The following is an 18582-nucleotide window of genomic DNA, read 5'->3' as shown; positions in this document are numbered from 1 at the left end:
AACCACGTTAAGGTGATTTATTGGAAGGGTTTAACATTTAAGACACGTTGCTTTCTGTTACTATTTTAACGGTACCCAACTTCATAGTGTTGTTTTTACCATTCGAATAAAAGTTTTGCTGATGTAAATATCTTCTTGTATAAAGTTATTTTGCATGTTTAGATCCAGAACTATAGAAAAATACCAGAAGACAATTAATGTGTTGATGCATTGACTTCTCTAAGTGTGTGTTTTCCGTTGTGTTGTGTTATGTTATAGTTTCTGTTGTCTGTTTAGTCAGCCAGTCCTACGCACCTTTTCACTTTACCCACCAGGTGTCCCTGTTTTTCCTCTTGTATATATTGTTGTTAATGGTTTTTAGGAAATGTGTTATGATTTAGGTTCGATGTTTTCCTGGTAATTTTAATATCCCTTTTCTAGTAATGTGCATCCTGAGCTTAGTACATACTGTAATATCAAAAGAATGTATCTAAATGTACAAAAAAAACAAGAATGAAGTCACACATTGTCATTTGACTTATTGCTGAGGGAGCAGAAAAAGATCAGAAGGCAGTTAATGGGTTGAATTTTGTCTTCTGCAGAAGTAAATAAATGTTTGAAAACAATCAATTGAGTTGTCTTTTTTCCATGTCCAACCCACACCCATTACATGTGGAAAAGATGGAAGGTACAGTGCCCTCCAGAATTATTGGCACCCGTTATTAAATGAGCAAAACGAGATGTGGAAAAATGTCTTTATTGTTTATCCTCATGATCTTTCATTCAAAATATTCACAAAAATCGAACCTTTAACTGAAGTAACATAATTGAAAGAAACATTAAATTCTTACCTTGAAACAAATATTTTTCTCAAAAATATATGTGCCACAATTATTGGCACCCGTTCATTTAATATTTTGTGCCGCCTCCCTTTGCCAAGATAACAGCTCTGAGTCTTCTCCTATAATGCGTGGTGAGGTTGGTGAACACATGGCACTGGATCTGAGTCCATTCCTCCATGCAGAATCTCTTCAGATTCCGAGGTCGACGCTGGACTCTCCTCTTCAGCTCATCCCACATATGTTCTATGGGGTTCAGGTCGGGGGACTGCGATGGCCGTGGCAAAACCTTTATTCTGTGGTCGGTGAACCATTTTTGTGTAGATTTTGAGGTGTGCTTCGGATCATTGTCCTGCTGGAAGCTCCAACCACGGCCCATTTTAAGCTTCCTGGCAGAGGCTGTTAGGTTTTCATTTAATATCTGCTGGTATTTGATGGAGTCCATGATACCATGTATCCTAACAAGATGTCCAGGGCCTTTGGAAGAAAAACAGCCCGACAACATCAAAGATCCAGCACCATACTTCACAGTGGGTATGAGGTGCTTCTCTGTATGGCTATCTTCCTGTCTACGCCAAACCACCTTTGATGTTTGTTGCCAAAAAGCTTTATTTTGGTCTCATCTGACCATATAACGCGGCCCCATTGAAAGTCCCAGTCACGTTTGGCAAACTGTAGGCGCTTTAGTTTGTTGTTGATTGACAGCAGAGACTTGTGGTGATGTAGGTGGCGTCTGTTCGTAGTTTAGGAGACTTTCTGACCCCAAGACTCAACTAACCTCTGCAATTCTCCAGCTGTGATCCTTGGAGATTCTTTTGCCAGTCGAACCATCCTCCTCACGGTGCGTGGGGTCAATGTACACACACGTCCTCTTCCAGGCTGATTCTTCACATCTCCTGTTGCTTTAAACTTCTTAATTATTGCCCTGATATTGGAAATGGGTATTTTTCAACTGTTTAGAGATTTTCTTATATCCTTTTCCTGATTTGTGCAGCTCAACAACTTTTCGTCGCACATCGTCACTGTGTTCTCGGGTCTTTCCCATGGTGATGAATGACAAAGGGAATTTGGCCTGTGTCACCTCATATTTATACCCCAGTGAAACAGGAAGTCATGGTTGACTTAAGAGTTCCTAATCAAACAGGTGAACTTAAAAATGTAAAATATGACTGGAATTATACTTCAGTTAGAGTTTAATCATGAGATTTTCTAGGGGTGCCAATAATTGTGGCACACATGTTTTGGAGAAAAATATTTATTTATTTATTTTTTCTTTCAATAATTTTACTTCAATGAAAAGATTTTTGTGAATATTTTGAGTGAAAGACCAAGAGGATAAACAGCAAAGAATTGTTTTCACAGCCTGTTTTGCTCATATTCACGAAGGGTGTCAATGATTCTGGAGGGCATTGTAACTGAAGATGGGAATAATTTATAGAGGCTTTTATTTTGTAGGTTACCCACCAAGTTGCAGCATAACCTGCCCTGCAGGTAGAAATGGGAGACACACCGCTGGATTTAAGGAGAAAGCAACTGGTGGCAAATTACAGATAAGCACCTCAGCAGGTTACCCGGTGGTGGCTCCATGGACGCTTGTGTGGCCTGACATAGACTGGTATTTGTTAGAGGTTGAAAAGGAAAGAAAAATATGAAGTTGATTTGGTAAGTGCATTTGAATATTATGTGAATGTAATAGTTTTACTCATAATAGTTTTACTCATATTCTGATTTGGGCCATTCTGCATAATGCGTACTTTTACTTTTGGTACGTTAAGTACATTTTATTGCTGATACAGTTGTACTTTTTTTGTAAGAAGGATTTTGAGTATTTCTACACACTGGTGCATTACTTCTTTCATACAAGAAATAGACCAGAGTCCTTCTTCCACCACTGCCATCTACTGCCCCCTTCAGGCCGCAGTGCGCCATGTCCAGGTGGAGGTAGTTAAAGAGAAGGTGGAGGATGCTGCTCACCTCCTTCACCGGGATATTTGTTTCTAATTTAGGTCAAATTAAGGTCACATCCAAAGAGGACATGCGCTTTTGTGGATGCTTCTATCACCTGAGCAGATGTTTTTAATTGAGTGAATAAAGTACAAACCTGTGAAATCTTGTCAGTCTGTTGTCTGATCCACTCTCTGGAGCAGAAGGTGGCGTAGATATGGAAAAGACAAACGGAATGTCAATGTTTAAATAGTCATTATGCTTCGTTGTAATAGTATATATTTGATCAATTGTATCATACAAGTACAACTGTTTCGGTATTCACATACTTTTTAAATTTCCATGTGGAACTATATGTTCACAAGCTTGTTGGTGCTACTCGGACCTTTTATTAACGCACAACAGTCCGTCTCGGTATATCTTCCGGAGTTTGTCTGGAAGAAACGTGTCTGTGGTTTAGTGAAGATGTCTAAAGTCCAAATGCTGAGATGTTTACTCAACCAGCGACTAACTGCTGCTGATGGAGAGATATTTGGTCTGTTTGAAAGAACGATAGCAGAGTACGAGGAGGAACTTTCTGCTTTAAAAGAGCAGAACGAGCGACAACGTAAACTGCTGGACGCTGTTTTCAACCCTCAGCTGCGGCTACACAGAGCAGGTTGGTTCACTTTATTTATTCTGTTCATGCTCCGGCTGATAACGTTTCTATGTAGTTTGGAGTGAGACTCGGTTGATTCAATGAATCTTTTTCTTCTTCTGATCTGTTCTCTCAGCTTCTAGATGACAGAAATATTTACACTTAAAGTAAAGTTTCGCTTTGATAACACCACGTGGGTTTTGCAGCGTGTTGAATTCTAAAATGATGAATATGTTCATGGTCACATCAGACTGCGTTCAAGTCAGCAGACACTTACATTTTAGTGGATCTATGTGCTGAAATTGCCGGTGGACCGTCCTCTACCTGCATGCATGTCTTTTATTGTTGTTTAGCTGTGTCTGAGTGATTTATGTAGTTCACATACTCTGTATGCTTTTATGTTTTGTGCCTCTTACGTGGATGTTTTTTAGCATCTAAACAACTACAGCATAATACTGTTTTTAGTCCATGTTTTAACATAGTTATTCTCTTTTTTTCATTGTTTGTCCACGCATTGTTAAGTGTCAATATTGTTTAACCTTTTAACTTTAATCTTACATTGTTTTTAGGTTTATTGTGTAAAATCTGCCTCTTGGGACTACAGATGAAAAATAGCCTTTTGGCTAACTCTGGCACATTTGCAGAAATGTTTTTATTAGTGTGCACTGTCCCGTTCAAATAAACCAAGAAATAAATAAATAAATTCACGGTAAACTCATTCAAACTGCACAGATCGGGAGCGCGCGAAGGAAGGAAAGTTACCTGAAATATTAACGCGAGACAGCATCCGGTTTCTTCAGACGAACATTTTTCAGAATAAGATGCTAACAAAGTATACATATTGCATAATGGCAATGAGATCAAATTAATTATATTCACATGAAGTATAAAACATGCTACCTGCATCTCGTGAGTTAAAGGCAAAATACACCTAAATTGTGCGTTAAGTGTCTTTATTCTTTGACTTGAGGGTTGCTGGAAATTAATAATACCTGACAGACAGTCAATTAAGATATTTTACGAAGCAAAAACTATGAACTGATTCATATGTTCATGTCACACAAGAGTTTATTTGAGAGTTCAAAGAACGACAGGTAAGCAAATGTGATTATAAACATGAACACCCCCAAGCTCACCCATCGACAGCTAACACGAGTAGCCTTAGCCTAGTTTGACAACAAGCCTATATGATCATGAGGTCACAATGCACACAAACGTGCACTAAATGAAACACAATTGATGCAAAATGGCTACATGCTGGTGGAGCCTGAGGGTGGATCTTGAGCTAATTATTTTTAGTTATGGATAAATTATTATTATTGAATTAAGATAAAATATGAAGTGAAAACATCAAACTCACTATGCAAGAAAATGAAGCATAAACCTTAGTTGTTTCCTGTGAAGATGGAAGTTTATTTTGAAAAGACAGTATGCATGTAACAAGCGAAAACAGACTCATGTTGCTGGACTTTTGCAGGAAAAGTGAGGAGCTTCATCACAAGCATTCCAGTTAGAATTCACTCTCTGGGGCTTTTATTTTGAAATGGGGGGGGGGGGGGGGGTGTTCTCTAAAAATATCTAATACCTGAATTACTGTATGATAGAGAGAGAGACAGACACAGGAGGTTTAACAATGCCTTTGACTGAATATCGCCAAGTCATGTGTGTGTGTGTGTGTGTGTGTGTAGAGAGACGGAGAGTGCGTGTGTGTAACTGGTTGCCACGGTGAGGCCTGGTGTTAGAGGCAGACTGATTTAAGAAACATTACAGTGATTTTGAACAAAACCTCCTTTTAACAAATTAGCAGGAGTCTGAGTTCCAAAATATGGATACCGTGAGAAAGATAAGATTCTGCCAAACGCGGTAATGTGATTTTTATGTTTGTGGTTGTTAAAAATGTGAGCTCCAGAGCAATATACAAAACTGGTACCGTCTGCTTTCTTTGAGAAATTAGTGGTGAGATTTAACATGGGGTCTAATGGAGCAGTTGGTTGGAGTTCATTTCGCTCTGCGGCTCTTTGAGCCAAATGTGTAAGTCCGTTGGATTCCATAGACACTTGACTGCGACCAGCACAACATTTCCAAGCTTTTGTGCCAAAAATGTTGTATAAAGAGTAAACATTATGGGAGCTGGAGCAATTTGTTTGGAAGAATCACAGAAGATGTTCCTGCTCTGCTCCACTCTGACAGTTATGCCCTCACTCTAGCTCTTAATGAGCTGTGCAATACACACCCATTATAAAATCTGAAACAGACCCAAAATCTTCCTGAAACTTAATCTGTGACTTCATGAAAACTGATAGCTATCAAAATGTCCGTTTGGCTCAATAAAGTGCAGCGTTTTGTCTACGTTTTAAACTTTGAATCATGTTTCTACGTTAATGTACGGCTCGTCAATATGGGCCCGAAGTTAAGTGTTTTGTTTTTTTTTGCTCTCTTCACGCCGAAACCCCATTCAAGTGAAATGGGAAATTTTCCTCCGATTTTTGGGAAAGCCGCTGGGCAAATCTGTCTAAAAAAAATAGATAGCACACGATTCCCGATCAGGCCGCACGTTTGATGTATTGCGCTGTTGGCAACACTGTGTGAGGAGAAGCGCGCCAAACTTTTGGATAAAGATGATTATTATTATGAGTATGATTAAGCCGGATGGATTATATGCAGTGTGCTTTTGCACAGGCAGTTTTACTGCCTTTGTGCTACAAACCCACACTGAATTAAACAATCATACAACATAGATAGTGTTGAGGCTAAATCTCTAGCCCCACAGAGAGAAGGCTGGAGCACACGTGTCCGCTGCTTTGTGCCGTCATCACACGCTGCAATAATAACGCTACCAAAACTGGTTTACAATTATAAGGAATTTAATTCCACTGATGCAAATACGATTACAGTTAAACATTGGAGTACATACTCCTACGAAATATTACAATATTAACCCACTTTGGAAAAAACTACCTCTGGTCCCAGGACACAGCCGTCCTGCAGATCCACACGCTAAAAGAGGCAGAAAAACACTTCTAACCCGCCCACATATTCATTCACGACTCCTCCCCTTCCGTCTATCTCAATTTCTATTGGCCAAATTCCCCTATGCACTTTTAGCTACTTAATCCTATATCACTTTATGTTTATCTTAATTATGCATTCCAAAACCCTTATGATTATGACTAATTATGAATTCTTAATTATGAATTATGAAACACTTTTATTATATCTACTAACTACAGTTTTTTGCTCAAATTTCTTACAATTCCCCCCTAACTCACAGTTCACTGTGAGTTAGCTACTCAAATGTAGTTAGTTACTCAAATGTAGTTAGTTACTCAAATGTAGTTAGTTATTCAAATGTAGTTAGTTATTCAAATGTAGTTAGTTATTCAAATGTAGTTAGTTATTCAAATGTAGTTAGTTACTCAAATGTAGTTAGTTATTCAAATGTAGTTAGTTACTCAAATGTAGTTAGTTACTCAAATGTAGTTAGTTACTCAATGTCCCTGGAGACCTCCCCCCTACTCAATCCAGGGAGAGGCTCCCTATCTATCTAAACAGAGGCAAACAATTCATGCATACAGATATCATTTCAAGTATTCCTGTTCAGTTCGTTTCAAAATCGAGTGCGTTGAAAATCACTGCCTTCCATGACTTGGGGCTGGCAGGATCATGATACAGCCGGATGTTTTAGAAGTCCATCTGGGCCTTATCAGGTCCTTCAGGATCTCCGAGAGGATGGTCAGGAACCGCTTGTGAAGTTCTGCTATGGCACCGCTGGTGGCCTCATCTAGACTGTGGCCATCAGAAGCTCCAATTCTCCCTCATCCTCGACACATAACTGGTTGCCCTGGACTGGTGTCTGGCTCATCGGTGAAGCAATAAACCCCTGTAGAGGTCCACGGATGCAAGGGAACCCCCATCCACAGACAACTAGGAGGCCTACGACGACAGCACACAGAGTAATTACGATTGACAAAAATGTATGTTTCCACTTGCCAAACATACTTCCCAACCAGTCGGTGAACGGATTCGTGACACCAGAGTTGTCCGCTAGCTCTTGGCTGAGTGCTGTCAGTCCCTCCAGAGCCCTGGTCACCGATCCATCAGGAGCTGTGTTATTTGGAATGAAAGTACAGCACGCAGACCCAAACATCTGGCACACGCCACCTTTCTCTGCTAAATCATATCTAATGCCATTCTGTTCTGCAAGGTCATTAAACTAGTCTTCGCCAGCTGTGCATGCAGTCCTGATATGGCGTCCCTGGTGAAGGTTACAAAACGCTGTTGGTTATAGTAAATGTAGTTGATCCAATCGACATTTTTATTAATCATCACTCTCTGAGAGAAATCAGATTCTAAATCTGCTGCTATTTGATTTCTGGCTTGAAAGTCATTAGACACCCCCCTTGGCACTCTTATGACATCTTATGTACACTTGGTCATCAAAGGCTCCCTTCGGGCCACCGGCATCTCTTTTGGATCTTCTGTTAGCATGTGGGCGTGGAGAGATGAGTTCTCTATAAGTTGCATCAGTGACAGGCAAGATATAGAATGACCATATAAGTTGCACCAACGCACATCTACCTGTCCAATCTTTAGGCAGGATTGGATATATGGTTCTTCCTCCACACCACCACCATAAATCAGCTCTAGGTGCTGTCTGTCTTAACACACTGTTATATAGATAGTCGCTAGCATTGTGACTGTGGCTACAATTTGCTATAATTTGCAATAATACTACCTACATTGGGCCCCTTAGCTGTATCTGAGACTATACAATCAAATGGACCCTCTGTAACCTTGAACAGAGGTGGGGTATTATATTCTACAGGTGGGTAATCCCAGTGTAGCCCCTGACAAGTGTGATGGAGGGGCAAAGTGTCATCAGTAAACAGAGTTAAAATACAACTAAATTCAGGACTTAGGAGTCTGAATCTTGAAGGAACTGGTGTTGCTAGGGGTCTAGATCCTAAACACACAATACAATCTGTACTTCTGACTTGAAGCCGTATGTTGTACCCACCATAAATTCCCATCTGCCATTCCAGTTTCCAACCCCCGGTACCTCATTCTCTGCGTCAGTCGTATGTCGAACCTGGTCTTTTTGACAGGCTTAACAATAATCCTAATGAGCCCTTGTGGGGCAGGACTATCAGTAGTTGCCTTTCCCTGTACTACGTAAAGTCCTCAGTCAGTCAATTTTGGGTCTGTTAAGGTAAGTCTTAAAGGATTACATCTACCCACCCCCTTTGTACACATCACAGTCATAATATGATAACAGCTTCCCATACTTATGTGTGGCGGGCCCACACTGGTCAGTTATGATGCACAAGGTTTTGGACATCCACCCGTAGGTGTGTTCATACTTGGGACAGGAAACTACTTCACAGAAGTCGAACTGGACCGTTGATGTTGTACCTTCTTTGAACATAAGAGTGAGAGTTACATTTTCATACGAGAGTGTCGTCAGAGAAGCCTCTCTACGTGGTCTAAGATCGGTTTGATTAGCTACTGAGGCTAGATGTCGAATCTTGATGTAGTCATGCATGTGTTCTGGTTCCTGTCTGTGGTTAATTCCCCATACTAAGAGGGAAACTACTGAAATCAGGAAGAAAATAATTACAGACTTCCATAACCCACTGAACCTAGAGTCTCCTACAGGACGCCCTCGCTTAAACTGTGGGGGAAACGTCATCTTCAGTACTGTCTAAACCCCTCTTTTGAGGTGTCTTTAGCTTCAAATTTTGCCTGTTTGATGTTCAATCCTGTCCCTGCGAGTGTCTCACTCGTTACCTTCGCTGCTGCACAGTGAGTGAGGTGGTGCCAAGTCGCTCCCATTTTACCTTTTCTGCATGTGAGGTTGCCAATACTACCTCCCATGGACCTGTCCACCATGGTTCACTCCACCTGCGCTTGTGGACTCTTAGCCACACCAGACTGCCTGGTGACACGTCAGCCTGCTTCCTTTCGTCAGCTGCTGCTTCTGCGTTTGTCACCTGAGAAAACAAAACTCGGCTCATGTTAGTTAGAGCTCCCGTATATTTCTCAATTTCTAGAGTTAGCAAGTCTAGGCTAGGACCTATCACTGAGTTAGAGGACTTGGATTGTGCTGTATTTAAATTCAAAGTTGTGGTTTATCATGACGTTATTAAATCTCAAAAATTGTGAGTAGCACCTTTACTGAAAACTATTCTAAATGTGGATCTACAAAAAATGTTTGACACCTTACCATATCCCCCCTTCACCTCGATATCTCTGCTGTAAGGGATCACATGGCAACCATCTATGTATCTTGGCTATACACTGAACCTCCCCATGGTCCTGGTGACAGCATGGGCATCTGTTGATGTCTCACGGGAGGAGGTCCAGATGGACCTGGTCGTAGGTACTGCTGATGTTGTGGTGGGAACGGAGCATGTTGTGGTGGTGCATTGGGCTGTCTTCCTCTTCTTTTATGTGGGCAATCTCTCTGCCAATGACCTTCTCTCCCACATACGTAGCACACTCCTTTACTTACACGACCCCCCTGCCCCCCTTTATCGTTACCTCTCCCTCTGTTGGATGCACCACTTCTGCATCGTGGTGGAGGCTGATAGTACACCACCGTGTAGGCTGGTACTGCTGGATTTTGTTGCTGCTGGGCTTCTGCTGCTATCATCTGTTTCTTGGCCTGAACTTTTCTATTTAATTCTCTGTCGACCTCTGCTACTTGCAGTTTCAGCAGTCGCCGCTGCATTCTCTTTATATCCTCGTCTTCTTTACTTTCTGCTCGTCTTTCCTCTATCTGCTGTTGCAAATCTTTTCTGATGCGTTCTACTCCTCTTACTTCACATTTTAGTCTTCTTACCAGTTCTCCTACTTCCTTCCTCTGCTTCTTTAATGTAAACATTATGCAGCCTAGGAGTATTCAAATGTGTGTATTAAATGTGCACGCTTGTCATCACATGAATCAAAGTCAACTCACCCTCTGTGCTGTATGGTGTGCCGCCGTTGACTCCAAAACTGGGATCCACTGCTCCACTTCCCAGATCTGGATCCACTCAACCACGCACCTTGACTAAAACAACCACAAAACTGCCAAAAGTTCAGCAGTAAATGTTAGCATATGTCTGTAGTGTAAGAGAGGTCAACGATCTCTCAAATATGTTTGCGCCGTCCGTGTCAAAATTGATTCTTAGGAACGATGTAAAATAGTAAATGTACCAAAATTAGTCAATACTGGATATGTGAAGGAATCTCGAATCCAAAATTGAAGTTAGAATTCCGAAATCAAACTCAACATCTAAATCAGAATCAAAATCACAATCCAGTTCCACATCAGAATTCGAAAGGTTTAAAAGTGGAAGTAAAATGAAATTAAAAAACAATGAATAATTAATCAATTAAATATTAAATTCAACTTTAAAAAATCAATAACTGTGTTCAAAGATATTCAATCAGAAATACCAATGCAAGTCAAACTGTTGAACTGCACTTACACTCTGGTCTGCAAAATAATGAATCACAATTAAGTTCAAGAATTGAAGAAGCACAACTGAAACCATTAATCTTTGTTAAAATGCTGAATTAAAACCAAAGTCAACGACTAAAGTTATAATGCTTAATTAAAACTAAGGTCAGGATATAAGCTCACAGCTCTTAGACAATGAATCTCTGAAAAATTCACAGATTCTAAACACTTATTTACGATTATCTAGCAGTTACTCCTCCTAGCAGTTACTCCTCCTGGCCGCTAGTTGGTTTTCTGGCGTTTTGCATTTATTCTACTATTTTTCTCACAGACCGGAAGTTATCCTGAAACTGGCTGTTTTGGTAACGGATATGCTAACCGCTATGCTAACGACAAAAACGGAGCTTCTAATAAAGCATACGCACACAAGTTTCACCAAAATCCCACACTTTAATTCCACTGGTACGCCCTCTGTCTCCTCTCACACTCTACTGGTTATTTTATTTTATAAGCACGTTTATTTTACATACAGAGTACCGCAAAACCGGAGCTACACGTAGCTAGCGTTAGCTCCTCACAGCGCGGCTACAGATTATGCAATGTTATTCATCATTTTAAACGTATTTCCACGCTGCTAAAACACAGACTGGTCACACGTATTATTGGACTTATTGTCCGGTTTTATTAAACCTTAAATCCTCCGGTTAACAGGCTATTAGCTCCTCCAGACCTGAGTTCATTGTTACGTTATGATCACGAGTTCTGCACTTCCAGCGACACAACCACTCTCCTCAGTCAGTCTAGTTTCCCCAAAAGCCCACTATTCTACTTCTTCCGAATCACCCACATGATCGCTATTTTTAATGCACGGCCAAAACAAGCGAGATAGTCTCCCGCTAGCCTAGCTTCTCTAAACAGCTTATGCTCAAGGCCCAAAACTCGTGGACTAAGCCTGCAAAGGATTGCACCCCTAAGCCCCTCAAAGCCACGCTATTTCAGTTCGCCAAGCTACATAACTGTTTTAAACTAGTTATCTGCAGACCTGGCAATACTTATGTTGAGCCGAAGGGTCTCTCAGCATAAGCAAGCAGTTCGTCCTGTCGATAACCGTTTGATTCCAATGTGGTGATTTAATTACAGCGCTGTCTGCCTTTAATTTATTCTTAGGATCCTTATACACTGGACTAGTCCCTTAGTTCACCATACTTCAGACAGTAAATCGTACTTACCTCAGTGGAACGCGGCCTTCCCCATGGAACGTCCTCACCAGCAACGCAGAGCTAGCTGTTAGCAACATTTAGCCAAGCAGAAATTCCCCTAAATGTCCTAAAAGCTACCTCACAGATTTCATGAAACGGCTCTGCCTACCGATATTATGGGCCCAGGATGTCTGCTTGACCAGCGCTGCCTTCAGCACACACAGCGAGGCCGGTAAGAATGTCCCTTCGTGGTCGCCAAATTTGTTGAGGCTAAATCTCTAGCCCCACAGAGAGAAGGCTGGAGCACACGTGTCCGCTGCTTTGTGCCGTCATCACACGCTGCAATAATAACGCTACCAAAACTGGTTTACAATTATAAGGAATTTAATTCCACTGATGCAAATATGATTACAGTTAAACATTGGAGTACATACTCCTACGAAATATTACAATATTAACCCACTTTGGAAAAAACTACCTCTGGTCCCAGGACACAGCCGTCCTGCAGATCCACACGCTAAAAGAGGCAGAAAAACACTTCTAACCCGCCCACATATTCATTCACGACTCCTCCCCTTCCGTCTATCTCAATTTCTATTGGCCAAATTCCCCTATGCACTTTTAGCTACTTAATCCTATATCACTTTATGTTTATCTTAATTATGCATTCCAAAACCCTTATGATTATGACTAATTATGAATTCTTAATTATGAATTATGAAACACTTTTATTATATCTACTAACTACAGTTTTTTGCTCAAATTTCTTACAATTGACCTTGTTATCATGACACATACAGACCTGGTTACTTGCAAGTATGAAAATTTAATTATTGACAATCATAGAAATATTAACATCGATAGGATTATTTAAAATATATCAATAATAACAGGGACCACCCTGGGACCAGGAGGGTGGGGAGGTTCAACCTTGACCTCCAGGTTCCTGAGAGCAGTCTCTAGACAAAGTTTATTAGTTCAGATTGTGTCATTGTTGTTGTTGTCACATTTCAGTTCCATCATCTTTACGTGGATGTTCTCTATGGCTGACTACCAAGGTGGAGTGCTATTGGTTCAGAAACGGAGCGCACAGATGATGCACGTCCACGGTTACGTTGTGGCTGCTTCTGAAGGTTCTATCCACTGTTTCTACCATGGCAGGTTTACGTACATTAGTCAACTATAACTGCCCACATGATCACATCTCAGCCGCACTTTGATACAAATTTCCCCCTGTGGATAAATAAAGTACATATCTATCACTTTATGGAGGATGCAGGTTCGTTGAATACTTTAACAATGTTGGTAGTATCTCACTTTTTTGCCATGTAAACTATTGATGACCTCATTGCTGCTGGTGCGTTGTCTTTACAATTTGTGTCGGCATGTCTGTTTGGTAACTGTGCACAGGGAGTGTGAGAGGGAATGATGGCAGGAAATAAAGTGTATCTACAGGAGACTATTTGCTCAATACTAATATTTATTTGTAACATCTCTGTGTGTTTACTGGTTTCCTGCAGATGTCCCTGAGCAGCAGGAGTGGAGCTCCAGTCTGGATCAGGAGGACCCAGAGTCCCCACACATTAAAGAGGAACAGGAGGATCCAGAGTCCCCACACATTAAAGAGGAACAGGATGACCCAGAGCCCCCACACATTAAAGAGGAACAGGAGGATCCAGAGTCCCCACACATTAAAGAGGAACAGGAGTACCCAGAGCCCCCACACATTAAAGAGGAACAGGAGGACCCAGAGCCCCCACACATTAAAGAGGAACAGGATGACCCAGGGCCCCCACACATTAAAGAGGAACAGGAGGACCCAGAGCCCCCACACATTAAAGAGGAACAGGAGGACCCAGAGCCCCCACACATTAAAGAGGAACAGGAGGACCCAGAGCCCCCACACATTAAAGAGGAACACTGGACCAGTCAGGAGGGAGAGCAGCTTCAGGGGCTGGAGGAGGCTGATGTCAAGTTCTCATTCACTCATGTGAAGATGATGAAGAGGAAGCTCAGTCCTCACAGCTTCATCAAAGACAAACTGAACAGATGGAAACAGATGCTGATGGAGAGGACTGTGGAGGACCAGAACCAGACAGGAACTCGGATCCAGATAGACATCCAGAACCAGATACTGATGAGAAGACTGGAGAATCTTCTGACACTGATGACAGTGGTGATTGGAAGAAGACCAGAGAACCTCAGTCAGGTTTAAACTCTTTGAAACCTGATGAAGTCCATGTCAGGGATTCAAGATGTAGTGCTGGTGAGAAACTGTTTAAATGCTCGGAGTGTGGGAAAACAACTGACACAAGTGGAGATCTGAAGACACACATGAGAACCCACACAGGAGAGAAACCTTTCAGCTGCTCGGTGTGTAAGAAATCTTTTAGCCTGCGTTCAACTTTACAGAAACACATGATAATCCACACAGGAGAGAAACCTTTCAGCTGCAAAGTTTGTAAGAAATCTTTTAACAATTGTTCAAATTTAAAGAGACACATGAGAAACCACACAGGAGATAAACCTTTCAATTGTAAAGTTTGTAAGAAATCGTTTAACAATTGTTCAAATTTAAAGATACACATGAGAAACCACACAGGAGAGAAACCTTACAGCTGCAAAGTTTGTAAGAAATCTTTTAACCATGATTCACTTTTACAGAGACACACGAGAACCCACACAGGAGAGAAACCTTTCAGCTGCTCAGTTTGTAAGAAATCTTTTAGCGATCGTTCAACTGTACAGACGCACATGAGAACCCACACAGGAGAGAAACCTTACAGCTGCAAAGTTTGTAAGAAATCTTTTAGCGATCATTCAAATTTAAAGACACACATGAGAACCCACACAGGAGAGAAACCTTACAGCTGCAAAGTTTGTAAGAAATCTTTTAGCGATCGTTCACATTTACAGATACACATGAGAATCCACACAGGAGAGAAACCTTTCAGCTGCTCAGTTTGTGATAAAAGATATCGGCACAAGTCAGCTCTGAAGTCACACATAATTACTCATACATGAGAGAACCGGCTTTAGTGGTTCTGTTTGTATACAAAAGGTAAATCTGACACACCACATGGCACATAATGCAAGAGAAGAAATATGGTGCTTTTTTTCTATCTTTATTCAAAAGCATGTTTTAATTTGAGAGCGTTGCTTATTGATTCCACGTTCAGATTTTCAATTGTTTCCCTCAAAACCTTGTCCTCACACACAATTAGCCCCCGCTTGCGATTAGTGACACAATAAACCTTGATTGCTCTGAGAGATCCATGCTTTGTTTAAGGTGACGCCTCCTCACGTTGGCAGGGAGCTTAGTACTGTCTTTAGTTTGATCCAGTAGACTTATTGAGTTTTTATTTTCTATTTAGTGTTGGTTTTCTAGAGTGGTCCGGGACACGCTCACCTGGAAGAAAATATTGTTGTGAACTGTCGCACCCATGTTGCGAGCCGTGCAGAGGCAATCCTTCAATCATACATTTGGTCTGAGTTTGTAATTCATAACAAAAGTTTTAAGAAACACATGAGAATCCACACAGGAGAGAAACCTTTCAGCTGCTCAGTTTGTGATAAAAGATTTATGCGCAACGCAGATCTAAAGCTACACATGAAAACTCACACAGGAAAGAATCCCCTTTAGCTCTTCTACCCAATCACCCCTCCGCATATCCCTTCGAGCAGTTATCAGTGACCAATAGGGCGGCGGCTCAATGTAGATTTTTCGGGTTGTTCCTGGTCGAACCATATATCTCACGTCCCGGAAACCAGACCCTCACCAGCAAGCGCCACCCCCAGGTCTGGCTCCAGAAAGGGGCCCCGGTTTCCCTTTTTCCGGCCCAGCTGCCACAACTCTTTTCAGATGTTGAGTGAATTCTTGGTCTGAGAACACAGGTCACAGGTCACACACACGGCCCTAAACCACGTTGAGGTGATTTATTGGAAGGGTTTAACATTTAAGACACGTTGCTTTCTGTTACTATTTTAACGGTACCCAACTTCATCGTGTTGTTTTTACCGTTAGAATAAAAGTTTTGCTGATGTAAATATCTTCTTGTATAAAGTTATTTTGCATGTTTAGATCCAGAACTATAGAAAAATACCAGAAGACAATTAATGTGTTGATGCATTGACTTCTCTAAGTGTGTGTTTTCCGTTGTGTTGTGTTATGTTATAGTTTCTGTTGTCTGTTTAGTCAGCCAGTCCTACGCACCTTTTCACTTTACCCACCAGGTGTCCCTGTTTTTCCTCTTGTATATATTGTTGTTAATGGTTTTTAGGAAATGTGTTATGATTTAGGTTCGATGTTTTCCTGGTAATTTTAATATCCCTTTTCTAGTAATGTGCATCCTGAGCTTAGTACATACTGCAATATCAAAATAATGGATCTAAATGTAAAAAAAAAACAAGAATGAAGTCACACATTGTCATTTGACTTATTGCTGAGGGAGCAGAAAAAGATCAGAAGGCAGTTAATGGGTTGAATTTTGTCTTCTGCAGAAGTAAATAAATGTTTGAAAACATTCAATTGAGTTTTCTTTTTTCCATGTCCAACCCACACCCATTACATGTGGAAAAGATGGAAGGTACAGTGCCCTCCAGAATTATTGGCACCAGTTAGTAAAAATGAGCAAAACGAGATGTGGAAAAATGTCTTTATTGTTTATCCTCATGATCTTTCATTCAAAATATTCACAAAAATCTAACCTTTAACTGAAGTAACACAATTGAAAAAACATTAAATTCTTATCCTGAAACAAATATTTTTCTCAAAAATATATGTGCCACAATTATTGGCACCCGTTCATTTAATATTTTGTGCCGCCTCCCTTTGCCAAGATAACAGCTCTGAGTCTTCTCCTATAATGCGTGATGAGGTTGGTGAACACATGGCACTGGATCTGAGACAATTCCTCCATGCAGAATCTCTTCAGATTCCGAGGTCGACGCTGGACTCTCCTCTTCAGCTCATCCCACATATGTTCTATGGGGTTTAGGTCGGGGGACTGTGATGGCCGTGGCAAAACCTTTATTCTGTGGTCGGTGAACCATTTTTGTGTAGATTTTGAGGTGTGCTTCGGATCATTGTCCTGCTGGAAGCTCCAACCACGGCCCATTTTAAGCTTCCTGGCAGAGGCTGTTAGGTTTTCATTTAATATCTGCTGGTATTTGATGGAGTCCACGATACCATGTATCCTAACAAGATGTCCAGGCCCTTTGGAAGAAAAACAGCCCGACAACATCAAAGATCCAGCACCATACTTCACAGTGGGTATGAGGTGCTTCTCTGTATGGCTATCTTCCTGTCTACGCCAAACCACCTTTGATGTTTGTTGCCAAAAAGCTTTATTTTGGTCTCATCTGACCATATAACCCGGTCCCATTGAAAGTCCCAGTAACGTTTGGCAAACTGTAGGCGCTTTAGTTTGTTGTTGATTGACAGCAGAGACTTGTGGTGATGTAGGTGGCGTCTGTTCGTAGTTTAGGAGACTTTCTGACCCCAAGACTCAACTAACCTCTGCAATTCTCCAGCTGTGATCCTCGGAGATTCTTTTGCCAGTCTAACCATCCTCCTCACGGTGCATGGGGTCAATGTACACACACGTCCTCTTCCAGGCTGATTCTTCACATCTCCTGTTGCTTTAAACTTCTTAATTATTGCCCTGATATTGGAAATGGGTATTTTTCAACTGTTTAGAGATTTTCTTATATCCTTTTCCTGATTTGTGCAGCTCAACAACTTTTCGTCGCACATCGTCACTGTGTTCTCGGGTCTTTCCCATGGTGATGAATGACAAAGGGAATTTGGCCTGTGTCACCTCATATTTATACCCCAGTGAAACAGGAAGTCATGGTTTACTTAAGAGTTCCTAATCAAACAGGTGAACTTAAAAATGTAAAATATGACTGGAATCAAATTAAGGTCACATCCAAAGAGGACATGCGCTTTTGTGGATGCTTGTATCACCTGAGCAGATGTTTTTAATTGAGTGAATAAAGTACAAACCTTCACGAATGGAAATCTCACTACACAACACATAACTGTGTGAATACATACTCACCTTAAGCTATGTAAAGAATCCAGTGACTGTGCAGCAGGAATGTCGTCGTTGGCAGAAAGCAGGACAGTCTGGAGTCCTGAGTCTTAGACTTTATAGGTGTAGTCTACAATGACTTTCTTCGACATACTATATTATGACTTATATTTCAATTATTTGGACATACTGTACTATGACTCCACATACTATAATGTAAAACATGGAGGATAAAATATAGGTCAATGTGGTATGTGTGGAGATGTTTTTTATGTTTGTTTTGTTTTGTGTGAAATATTGTCAGTCTGTTGTCTGATCCACTCTCTGGAGCAGAAGGTGGTGTAGATATGGAAAAGACAAACGGAATGTCAATGTTTAAATGGTCATTATGCTTCGTTGTAATAGTATATATTTGATCAATTGTATCATACAAGTACAACTGTTTCGGTATTCACATACTTTTTAAATTTCCATGTGGAACTATATGTTCACAAGCTTGTTGGTG

General features: G+C 41.0%; 1 protein-coding gene across 1 annotated transcript in view; it reads left to right on the top strand.

The window, feature by feature from the left end:
• LOC306785081 (uncharacterized protein) overlaps window positions 1–17837 on the top strand; it is a gene marked incomplete at both ends in the record, with an annotated part of 49346 nt that extends 31509 nt beyond the window's left edge. Inside the window, one exon of the mRNA XM_079279305.1 lies at window positions 17775–17837. Coding sequence (XP_079135431.1) covers window positions 17775–17837 — 63 coding nt within the window. The remainder of the gene's footprint in view (window positions 1–17774) is intronic.
• Between the last annotated feature and the right edge of the window lie 745 nt (window positions 17838–18582).

This window comes from Melanostigma gelatinosum (assembly GCF_949748355.1).
Source record: "Melanostigma gelatinosum genome assembly, chromosome: 11".
NCBI classification, from domain to species: domain Eukaryota; kingdom Metazoa; phylum Chordata; class Actinopteri; order Perciformes; family Zoarcidae; genus Melanostigma; species Melanostigma gelatinosum.
This window is presented reverse-complemented; position numbering and strand designations above follow the sequence as displayed.